Raw genomic sequence first — 12640 nt, 5'->3', positions numbered from 1 at the left:
GAAGGTATTTCCAGCTGTCACACTGATTTCCTTCCTTAGCCAATGGCATTAGTACCTCCAAATCCTATGAATCTTCTCAAAACATAAAAATAAGAAATAAAATATCCAAACTTTCTAATTGTCAGGTGAATGAAACATAAGTACCCTGAAGAATGAAGGCAGCTCTCTTTGCCATTATATTTTTCATTCCGTCAAACATTTCCAATTAAACTAAACTGTCTGCATCTACTTAAAACCATAACCTGAAAAATGATAACTTACAGAAGTAAAGCATTGCAAGATCACTTTTTAAATCATTAGCACAGAATCTCAGATTGACATGACTGGTTAAAGAAAAATGGTCTCTGGGTATAATAAGTATGAAACTGTCATGAAAAAACAATATATGTCAAGCCTGCTGTACTGTTTATTCTCCATTTGCCAACCCAACCCTTCCCCCCAAAAGGACCTCACTGCCCTTTTCTGCCCTGTTCTATGCCCAAGGATGCCAAGGACTGAGTCTCTCCTGGCCCTCTTGCTGGCTGGCTTCCAGTTGGGTTCAGTTAATGAGAGGCACCAGTGGAAGACCTGAAGCTGGAGGAGTGAGAGGTAGGAGTTATTTCTTCCCACCTCCTGCCTCCTTTGATGCTACATCTTTGGCAGTATCTCCATCCTCTATAGTTTCTCTAGCCAGCCTTTCCTTATAATTTCAGCTCCCGAAAGGCCCAGGAACATTTTCCCTTGTTCCTTCAGCCCTAGGGGTATAAAGGCTTCCTAGTGAACTACTGCTGGCCTCTGGGTGCCTCACCAACCTCATCGCCCCCTTAACTTTTCCCATAACTCTACAGGCAGAGTATCCATTAAAATCTCTTCATTTGAACCATCTGGGATAAATTCTGTAGCAGGACGCTGACTGACATACCTGTACATCATTCTGAAATCATATTTTTTCTCTTTAAGATCTCTCTAATGATCAGAAATCTCCTTGAACACCATATTTAAAATAAAAAAGAAGAGTACCCCCATTAAGAATCAGAATACCTGGATAATGATAGCATTATCTACAGCAAATCACTTCAGTTCACTGAACCTCAGGTTAAGTAAAATGAGGATCATGAGTTCTTCCCAACTGCCTCAGACAATCCTGTGATGTCATTAAGTGTGAACACGTTACACAGTATAAAGTGCTAATAATGTACTGTAACAGTAAAGGTTACTGAAGAAATAAATAAAATATAAATGTTTGGCAGCTGGCTCCTATGAGGCAGATGAGAAAAGAAGTAATGATTTTTTAAAAAGAAAGCACTGAATACAAACTATGATCCCACGATCATGTTATATTCTCATTTTCTAATCCCTAGAGAGCAGGTAGAATGACTGGGGGCCTGCAGTGTACAGCAGGGAAAATGCTATGGAGAGGCTTGGCAAGGAGAAAGGTGAGAACAGTCCCTGCCTTGGAGAGGTTGATGAGAGTCAACCTCTCCAAAACTGATCATGGTCTGGGAATGTCAGAACAACAGCAGAAACTTTATCAGGTCCTCCACAGAAAAATTATCACAGATGTCCAATAGTTCTCGTACACTGTAGACCAGACTATATTTTCTCATCCTCAAAGGTACAAAGGGGTCAATAAAATGGGCTCAGTTAGTTTACAGTGACAGCATCACTCACAATCACCCCTAGTTGATCATCTTTTCCCAAAACACAATAGGGAAAAACAAAAAGCAAGCAAACAAAAATATCCAAACTCCTCATTCCCAAAGTGAAGCAGTGATCTGCCCACTAGCTGGTAAAGAATTCTTATTCACCAGAAAACAAAACAAAACAAAACAAAATTGGAATAGTACCCCAAAAGCTCAAGCTACTCTTTTTGGTTTATCGAGGATGAGAGGTAGCTAGCAGAGATGTGTAGGAGAAAAACTCAAAGGAAAATGAAAACTCAATAACTTACTGATTACAGACTATACCAAACATGTCTTAGAACAGTGTTTTCTGTTATTTAATGTGCTTAAAAGGTTAACAGAGTGAGTGGGATAGGATGAAGAAAGCATTTTCAGAGCAGTTTATGAGGATGTGACTTTAAGCCCCACTATAATTGACAAGAGTTTTCAAAATCTTAACAAGACAAAAACAATTGTGGCAATAATTACCCTTCGAGCTGCAAGGTTCCCTGCCAGTTCACTGACTCTTGATTTTCTTTGATTTGCCAGTTCTTTGACAGAATTAACTCCATCAGAAAACATACTGATTAATAGTTGAAGTGGAACCATGATGTCTAACTCTGATAATACCTGGGGAAAAAAGGCATATGTCCCCCAAAATATAAACATTAAAACTCAAAAAAACTACGTTTAACATTTTTCCCTAAGGTGACCTATTGAACATAAGGACATTTAGCCTCACACATATTCTATCTGCAGTCATCCTCAATTATTCACACTAACAAATTCAAAGCTATCATTGAACATTCCCGCTCCTCCACTCCCCACACCCGATAAATCGCCACGTTCTTTCTATTAAAACTTCTAAGTATCTCCTGATGCTGTCCCCTCCTTTCCATACCACTGCTGTTGCCTTAGTTCATCACTTTTCTCCTGAACTAGTATAATCTGCGAGCAATCTTCCTCCAGTCCTTCCCCACTCTGACCTGAATGCCCCATCCGACCTTGCTCTCTGGTGCAAACTCAGGTACCCTTCTGTCAAAATCATGTTACTTTATCTGTAATGAATTTTCTAGAAATAGATGCCTCCTTCCTTCAGACAGAATTAATCCATCTGTCTTCTCTGCTTTCTTAAAACTTTGTACATACCTTTATTAGAGCAATTATCACTTTTTATTATATTTGATTATTTGATACTATCTCCCCAACTGTGAGTTCCTTGAAAAAAAGGAAGTATGAGGAAAGGATCATTTCGTATCCCATTTTTATCCTACTGCCTATTATTGTGCCTGGTACATAGGAGCTCTATAAATGTTTCTATAATTAATTAATAAATGAGTCAATCCAATCACTATATTGTTCACTCTATTCCCCGAATTGTTAGACCAGAGGTTTAAAACCTCCTTCAACTACAGCACTCTGTCTTCAAAGCAAAATTGTGTCAAAGCCCAGTCTGTAAAACATATAAGCTGTTATTGCTCTAGCTATGGAGAACCTCTACGTTCTGGAGGTTTACAGTCCTGTCTGCTCACCTCCAGATGGCACAGCTAAAGGGTGTATAACTGAATAACTGAGGCGATATCTAGCCATCTGTAGAAGGATGGGCTTTCCTAAAGTGGAAATTATCTTATGGAAGTCTACTTGGGGATGAAAAGTTAAAATTCTGAGTCCCAAAAGTGACTTTTTTTTTTAAATCCCTTTACTACTTTTTTTAAAAATCCCTTTACTACTTGTCAGTTATGAAAAATATTATTCTTTAGTTTACAACCCAGAAAGGCATCTACAGAACTTGAAAAGCCTTTGGGATCACATGCTTCCATGATACAGAAATGTATCTGCATCCATAGCTAATCTAAATATTGACTCTGTCCTCCTTTTCTGAAATCGTCCAAATTTTATAACAGGAATTCAACTCAATTTAATAAATTTTTAAGAATGTGCACTAAATAACAGATGCTGAGAGGAAAGGATGAGGGAGTTATAAATTCAAAAATGAAAAAGACCTGGACCCTGCACTCCAGGCATTTGTAATCAGGAAAAGAGATAAAAGTTAACTATAATATTAAACAGAAATAGAGTTTATACAGAGAACCTATATGAATACTGGGGGAAGGAATAATGAATTCTAATGGGAAGATAGGGGTGTGACATAGGAGGAAACTTCATAGATAATTTTGGAGCTGAATTTTAAAGAGTAAGCTAGAGTTCACATATGGAGACAGGAAATGAAGTCATTCCAGGCTGAGGGAATAGCATGAACTGCTCCCTAAATCAGTAACTTTCAACCTTTCCAAGTAAAGAACCTACTTAATATCAAAAATTTTATCAGAATCCCACAAGACAGCTATTACACTTTTAGTATCTATTGATAGAAAAAATATAAGAACCAAAAGCTACTATGAATTCAGTAATAGTATTGCACAAATTTGTATTTTATTAACCACAACTATAGCTAATATATTTGAAATATAGCTATTTGTCTATGCATATGAGTTACTAGTCTACAGATAGTCCTGAGCAAACATACATGTTTAAGGATTCTTTGCAATAACTCTCTGCCCCTCTACCCAAGGAGCTAAAGTTCACAGGCTAAAAACTATTGCCCAAAATGATCAAAAGTATCGTTTACTTACATGAAGCCACAGTAAAGCTTGTTCCTGCACAGAGGAAGGGTATCCTGTGAACCGACAACTAATAAAGCCAAACATCTCTTCCATTGAAAAAGGTAGAGGACAAAGCTCAATGTCAAACATTTTGCTGAAAAGCAGAGCAACAGAAGTAAATGACCAGTGGGCATATAGTAGGGTCTACTGTTGCATTTCCATCTATATCTTATTTGGGGAGCCAAACAGTTGAGTCTGTGTTCTGAACTATTAGCATGTTTCATTTTACTGAAAAAGCTTATGTCGTTGGAATAGATATAAATAATTCATACAGTTGTTAATAACATTGGGGTTCATACTCATATCAGGTTTAACAGAAGGAATTGCATTTCTAGGGAACTGCTCCCCAGCATCTAAAAACATTGTCCCTTTGTACTTTTCCCACTTTATCCAAATCATAATTGCATTTGAAAATAAACAGTATGGTGTATCTTTTTATTATCCCATAAGAATGAAATCCTTTCTGAACAATTACAAATCATCTTAGCACAATTTATAGCAACTATTTCATTTTGAACCCTCAAATTTTTCTATAGGATCATCTAAAAGTAAATGAGATTATATAAAATGCTTAGCACAGTGCCTGGCACACAGTACATGCTCAATAAATGGTAAATATCATAATTAACAGTGACTTCATTAAACTACTTACCCACCTTAATACTTCCCTGAATTCTTTTAACTGATTATCTGGGACTTCTGTTCTGATGGCTTCCAGCCATTCTGGCATGATACACTCCCACACGGACTGACCGATCACATTGTAGGGAATCAGGCAGAGGATTCGGTTGAGACCTTCCTTCAACTGAGTCACTGTGCTACAGGACTTATCCCAGTATCCACCAACCTGATGGCATTTCCACAGCCACAGGGGAAAAGAACAAAGTGCACTTGTTACATTTATACTCAAGGAAATACTTAATGAAATGGGTACAAAGACCACTATCCATTACATCTGAAACCTGGGCCAAGTATATTGAGTAAGATTTGTAAAAAACTACAAACCACCAGGATCCCTTAGTTACCAAAAAGAAACCATAGTTACAAATAAGTCCAAATATTGATCACAGACTGAATTTGAACTATTCTACCGCAGACTTTTCAAATCACACATGAATTAAAATTCCAAAGATTTATTCCTAGTAGGGTGAACAGGCTATTGGAGCATTTTTTCTAAGGTTTGACAAACCCATTGCAAATATGTGCAGTTATACCTGTGTTTCAAAGGAACACAGATTTCTACCACTGTACACTTTGTATTGAAGATTTTTCATTATGGAAAACGAAGTGACAGAGAGTACTTTTCTCCCCTATGCTGCATATTCTGCCACAGTTTTTTCCCTAAGAATGTTCTAAGGCTGGTTGAATCCATGACTTTTTTAAAAGTTATATTTTTTACTAAATAAGATAGTATATTAATTTTCTAATGCAGAAAAACTTAAAATTACAAATTGAGGTTCTGTTTGTAATTCTGATTTTAAATAAAGATCCTATATTACTATTATATGTATCAAAGTAACAAAGGGTTGACTGGTCCTAGATTTTTACCATATAACACAAGATTTGTGGGAAAATACGTTACTTTTTTCCTTCCAGTTTTATTGAGTTATAATTGCCATGTGGCATTGTATAAGTTTAAAGTGTACTCTACACCATAATGATTTGACTTACATACATCATGAAACGATTACCACAATAAGTTTAGTGAACATCTGTCACTATAGATACGAAATTAAAGCAATAGAAAGGTATTTTTCCCTTGTGATGAGAACTCTTAGGATTTATTCTCTTAACAACTTTCACATGTAACATACAGCAGTGTTCATTGTATTTATCATGTTTTTACATTATATCCCTGGTACTTATTTATCTTATAACTGGAATTTTGTACCTTTTAGCTGCCTTCATCTAATTCCCCTTTCCCCCACTCCCCACCTCTGGTAACCACAAATCTGATCTCTTTTTCTATGAGTTTGTTTGTTCGTTTTTGAAGTATGATTGACCTAGAGCACCATATCAGTCCCTGTTACACGACATAGTGATTTGATATTTCTATATATTTCAAAATGACCACCCTAATAAGTCTAGTTATCATCTGTCACCATATAAAGATATTACATAGTTATTGACTATATTCCCCACACTGCACATTTCATACCTGTGACTCATTCATTTTGCAACTGGAAGTTTATACCTCATAATCTCCCTCACCTATTTCTCTCTTCCCCCTAACCCTCCTCCCCTCCGGGAACCACCTGTTTCTTCTTTGTATCTACAACTCTGTTTCTGTTTTGTTATGTTTATTCACTTGTTTTGTTTTTTTAGATTCCACATATACGTGAAATCATACAATATTTGTCTTTCTCTAACTGACTTATTTCACTTAGCATAATGCCCTGTAGGTTCATCCATGTTGTCACAAAAGGCAAGATTTCATCCTTTTTTATGGTTGAGTAATATTCCATTATATATGTACCACTTCTTCTTTATCCATTCATCTATTGATGGACACTTAGGTTGCTTCCATATCTTGTCTATTATAAATAATGCTGCAATGAACATAGGGATGCATGTATCTTTTCTAATTAGTGTTTTTGTTTTCTTTGGACAAATACCCAAGTGGAGTTGCTAGATCATATGGTAGTTCTATTTTTAATTTTTTTGAGGAACCTCCATACTGTTCTCCATAGTGGCTGCATCAATTTACATTCCCACCAACAGTGCAAGAGGGTTCCCTTTTCTCCACATCCTCACCAACACTTGCTATTTGTCGTCTTTTTGATAATAGCCATTCTGACAGGTGTGAGGTGATACCTCATTGTGGTTTTGATTTGCATTTCCTGATCATTAGTGATGTTGAGCATCTTTTCATGTGCCTATTGGCCATTTGTATGTCTTCTTTGGAAAAATGTCTATTCAGGTCCTCTAGTCAATTTTAATCCGATTTTTTTATAAGAGTTGTATGAGTACTTTGTACATTTTGGATATTAACCCCTTATCAGATATATCATTTACAAATAGCTCCTCCCATTCAGTATGTGGCCTTTTCCTTTTGTGAACATTTCCTTTGCTGTGCAAAAGCTTTTTAGTTTGATGTAGTCCCATTTGCTTATTTTTGCTTTTGTTTCCCTTGCTTGAGAGGACATGTCTAAAAAATATTGCTAAGACTGATGTCAAAGAGCATACTGCCTATGTTTTCCTCTAGATATTTTATGGTTTCAGGTCTTACATTTAAGTCTTTAATCCATTTTAAATTTATTTTTGTATACTGTGCGAGAAAGTAGTCCAGTTTGATTCTTTTGCATGTCTAGTGTTCCCAACACCATTTATTGAAGAGGCTGTCTTTTCCCCATTGTACATTCTTGCCTCCTTGGTCATAGATTAATTGCCCAAAAACTATCTTATTTTAAATGAATCCAATTTTAAATATTTAATTGTTATATCTAGAATTCCACATTATTCAAAACAAATAAACTCCATTTAAAGTTCAAGTATCTATTTGGTATCATATTGGCCAACACGCTAGATGATTGACTAGACATTTTCAGGAAGTGACTATATTTCTGGGGTTGTTGTTAGTTACATAGACTCAGAAGAGCTACCATTGATAATGTTGCGATTGTGGAATGTATCATTACTGAGGTCCCTTTGGCTATTTAATTTATGGTTAAGCCATATAAAGGCCTATTGGTTTTGGGTCACATTTTGGAACAGGTATCCCTATGGAGATACTAAATTGTCAGTGACCAGACAATGGATCCTTTGATTTGGAAAAGTTTTTATGTTTAAAAGGATTTTAGAGAGGTCTCACCCTAAATAAATGTCCTCTTACCAATGGGGAAGGATCAGATTGACAGAAGCACACCAAAAAAGGATCACAGTTAGCCTAAAAGACTCCCTTAACAAAACTGAAGAACAGAAATCTGATTTAGAAAGAAAATTAAAATCCACACCCACCATACACCTCCCCCCTCCACTACCTCCCTCCTACGAATGACCCAGTTGGAAGCTGACATTCAGAGCCTGGTAGGACCCATTATAAAGGCCTTCCCTCAGAAGTTTAATTGGGTTAAAATGGAATGATCTACTTGGAGAAAAGGAATACATCCTAAAACCTTTGTCACACAATTTATAAAAAATATTGCAAAGGCACATAGCTCTAAATCTACATATCTCAGATCATAGGAGTCTTTTGTTTTCTACTTTAGTTGAAAATCTCGTTTCTGATATAAAGAAGTTAGTTCAAAGTAATGTGGTTGCATGGGCAGGCCAGCTCCTTAACGTTATTATTGAGGCTGTCATCTAATTCTTTGAAGAATTAAAAATAAGCGGCCTTGCCTTACTAATTGAGTATTTACAAAAACAAAACTGTGGCTCTAGAAGAATCCCAAAGCTCATCCATCTTTCTTACCAGTACCAAAGCCTCCCCTATTCATCTCAAAATGCTTGCAGATACTGTAAAAAGTCAGGACATTGGAAAAGGGACTGCCCTGCCCTTCAGAAGAAGAAACACTTAAATAGCAATTGTCTTAGGCCTCAGCCTCCTCGGACAGCCTCCTTTGAGTCTTCTTCTCAACGAAGGCCTTGCCTTGGACCTGTTAAAAACTTCAGACTCTAAACACAAATAATTTTGTCCACCTCCCATGAACTTCCTCCCTCAAAATGCCTACTTGTAAAAGCTCAATGCTGCCAAGAGAATTTATTGTTTGTCCCAGTCAAAACCTGTTAAGAAACAAATATGCCCTTGAAAACCCTCTTAGACTGTTATCTTACAAGCTTGCATCCTTTCTCTCCTTCTTTGAGATTTAAATCTTCTACCACCCAGCACTATCTTCTCAAGGACCTGAGAATCATCTCTTTAAAATGCAAATGTTCAAGGAATTAAATGTGGCTCTCTAAGGGGTGCCTTTCTTTTATTTGTACTATTGCCTCCTCTCATAAAATAGGAGAAATTTATTTCTCCTCCTGATAAGCATCAATTAACACGCCCCTTAACAAACCTCCAATGCCTTTTTCCTTAGCACACTCCAGCCTTTAAAAGTAACTTCTTAGTCAACTAAAATAACTGTCTTAGGCTGAATCACAGCCTCCATAAGATTATATATCAGGGCAAATAAAAAGCTCTTAAGGGTCTCCCCCTACAAATATTGATTAAAAACTTTAACCCCTATATTGAACAGATTAACAACTTGGTCCATCTGCTAGAAACACAATTTGAATAAAAGTGAGGTAAAGATGAAAACCAGCTCTTCTATAAACTAGTGAGTTTTGTATTAGGTCTGTATTTGTTATAAGGTCTGTATTTGTGTCTGCCTGTATGTTTATATATGTATGGTATGTACATGTGGTATTTTCTTCCTCTGGATGGTTTTGCCAAATTAATTTATAAAACACATTAAAAGATCTCTACTCTAAATGAGCTTAAAAAAAATAAGACCTTTTAAAAATTAAATATGTCTCCAGTCCCTCCCATCAGGAAACTTGCACAAGCCTCTTAGATAGCCTCATCCACCAGAGGGCAGACAGCAGAAGCAAGAAGAACTACAATCCTGCAGCCTGTGGAAAAACCACATTCACAGAAAGATAGACAAGATGCAAAGGGAGAGGGCTATGTACCAGATGAAGGAACAAGATAAAACCCCAGAAAAACAACTAAATGAAGTGGAGATAGGCAACATTCCAGAAAAAGAATTCAGAAAAATGATAGTGAAGATGATCCAGAACCTCGGAAAAACAATAGAGGCAAAGATCGAGAAGATGCAAGAAATGTTTAACAAAGACTTAGAAGAATTAAAGAACAAACAAACAGAGATGAACAATACAATAACTGAAATGAAAACTACACTAGAAGGAATCAATAGCAGAATAACTAAGGCAGAAGAACGGATACGTGACCTGGAAGACAGAATGGTGGAATTCACTGCTGCGGAACAGAATAAAGAAGAAAGAATGAAAAGAAATGAAGACAGTCTAAGAGACCTCTGGGACAACATTAAACGCAACAACATTCCCATTATAGGGGTCCCAGAAGGAGAAGAGAGAGAGAAAGGACCCGAGAAAATATTTGAAGAGATTATAGTCGAAAACTTCCCTAACATGGGAAAGGAAATAGCCACCCAAGTCCAGGAAGCGTAGAGAGTCCCACACAGGATAAACCCAAGGAGAAACACGAGAAGACACATAGTAATCAAATTGGCAAAAATTAAAGACAAAAAAAAATTATTGAAAGCAGTAAGGGAAAAACAACAAATAACATACAAGGGAACTCCCATAAGGTTAACAGCTGATTTCTCAGCAGAAACTCTACAAGCCAGAAGAGAGTGGCATGATATACTTAAAATGTTGAAAGGGAAGAACCTACAACCAAGATTACTCTACCCGGCAAGGATCTCATTCAGATTCGATGGAGAAATCAAAAGCTTTACAGACAAGCAAAAGCTAAGAGAATTCAGCACCACAAAACCAGCTCTACAACAAATGCTAAAGGAACTTCTCTAAGTGGGAAACACAAGAGAAGAAAAGGACCTACAAAAACAAACCCAAAACAATTAAGAAAATGGTCATAGGAACATACATATTGATAATTACCTTAAACGTGAATGGATTAAATGCTCCAACCAAAAGACACAGGCTTGCTGACTGGATACAAAAACAAGACCCATCTATATGCTGTCTACAAGAGACCCACTTCAGACCTAGGGATACATACAGACTCAAGTGTGCATGGAACATTCTCCAGGATAGATCACATCTTGGGTCACAAATCAAACCACAGTAAATTTAAGAAAATTGAAATCATATCAAGCATCTTTTCTGACTACAACACTATGAGATTAGAAGTGAATTACAGGGAAAAGAACGTAAAAAACACAAACACATGGAGGCTAAACAATACGTTACTAAATAACCAAGAGATCACTGAAGAAATCAAAGAGAAAATCAAAAAATACCTAGAGACAAATGACAATGAAAACACGATGATCCAAAACCTATGGGATGTGGCAAAAGCAGTTCTAAGAGGGAAGTTTATAGCTATACAAGCCTACCTCAGGAAACAAGAAAAATCTCAAATAAACAATCTAACCTTACACCTAAAGGAACTAGAGAAAGAAGAACAAACAAAACCCAAAGTTAGCAGAAGGAAAGAAATCATAAAGATCAGAGCAGAAATAAATGAAATAGAAACAAAGAAAACAATAGCAAAGATCAATAAAATTAAAAGAAAAAAAAATTAAATATTCCCAAAACTCTCAGAAATATAGGAAGTAACCCAAATGTTTTTCAAGTTCATGTGATCTTGAAACCAAGCAGAACTTTGAGCCCCCACCCCACCCCCAAGTACAAAGGCCCCTCTATGTCCCCTGCCTCTTGTTTGTAGAAAAGCTGAAGTCTCCCAGGCCTCCCTGAGTCACCAAAAACCAGGCTCAAGCAGTTAATGATTAGGACAAGAGAGTCACAGAATCTTTCAGTGTCTGGTGCACATTCCTGAGCTGTTTTACAGATACTATAACTGCCACCAGAGGGAAAAAGCTGACTGCATGATGACCAGACTGTAGCCATGACATAAGGTGCTCTACTTGAGCAGTACTGAATCTATGGCTAGCACATTTCTAAGAACTGGCCTCAAAAGAATGGGATTAACATTATTGCTCATAATAATCTATATCTTTGTGGGCATCAAAATAATTGTAGCTTGCTCTGCCCATATATATAAGTGGGCAACTAAAATTGTCAGCAAAGAAATGCTACAGACCCATGTCGACATCTTTCACTCTGAGAATACAGTGCCCTATGTCAGCATGAAGAAGTTACAGAAAACAGACCTTCACCCCTAATCCCACAGAAATGGAATGATGTCTGAAAAGTGGGGATTTATAAGCAGCTCTTTTGCCCCTTTCCTGTTTGCCTATTTCTGTTCCCCTCAAACCTTATAGGAACGAGATCACTAGACAATTTAACCTAACTCCTGACTTATGCTCTCCTGAGTGCACACCATGCCTTGCCTAACTTGTTGATTCTTTTCCTAGATTAAAAGAAGCAAGAATGAAGAATTAAGGAGTTAAAGAATAACTAGCTCTCTACCCCCAGCAGCCCCCTTAGCAGTCCTGCAGGCAGATCATGCAGGCAATATAACATCTGAAGAAAGAGTCAGCCGGTCTGCCCCCAATGGGGAATGATGCAGAACCCAACTTCCTGCCTCAATGATTCACTGAGATTCTTTCCCCTTTTTCCTTTTAAAAACTGTCATGGCTGAGCACAATCTTCCGACTTGGTCTTGGGACGTGAGTTCACCTTCTCCCCAGATTGCTGGCTTTTCTAATTAAAGCAACTTTCCTT

General features: G+C 37.0%; 1 protein-coding gene across 8 annotated transcripts in view; it reads right to left on the bottom strand.

The window, feature by feature from the left end:
• UNC79 (unc-79 homolog, NALCN channel complex subunit) overlaps positions 1-12640 on the bottom strand; it is a 253057-nt gene that overhangs the window by 118306 nt on the left and 122111 nt on the right. For all 8 annotated transcript variants that reach the window (XM_057539170.1, XM_057539172.1, XM_057539174.1 and 5 more), the window contains exons 15-17: positions 4960-5150; positions 4274-4397; positions 2130-2270 (exon numbers count right to left, since the gene is read on the bottom strand). In XM_057539170.1, the coding sequence (XP_057395153.1) occupies positions 2130-2270; positions 4274-4397; positions 4960-5150 (456 nt within the window). The remainder of the gene's footprint in view (positions 1-2129; positions 2271-4273; positions 4398-4959; positions 5151-12640) is intronic.

The sequence above is a fragment of the Balaenoptera acutorostrata genome, assembly GCF_949987535.1.
Source record: "Balaenoptera acutorostrata chromosome 3 unlocalized genomic scaffold, mBalAcu1.1 SUPER_3_unloc_1, whole genome shotgun sequence".
Lineage (NCBI taxonomy): Eukaryota > Metazoa > Chordata > Mammalia > Artiodactyla > Balaenopteridae > Balaenoptera > Balaenoptera acutorostrata.
This window is presented reverse-complemented; position numbering and strand designations above follow the sequence as displayed.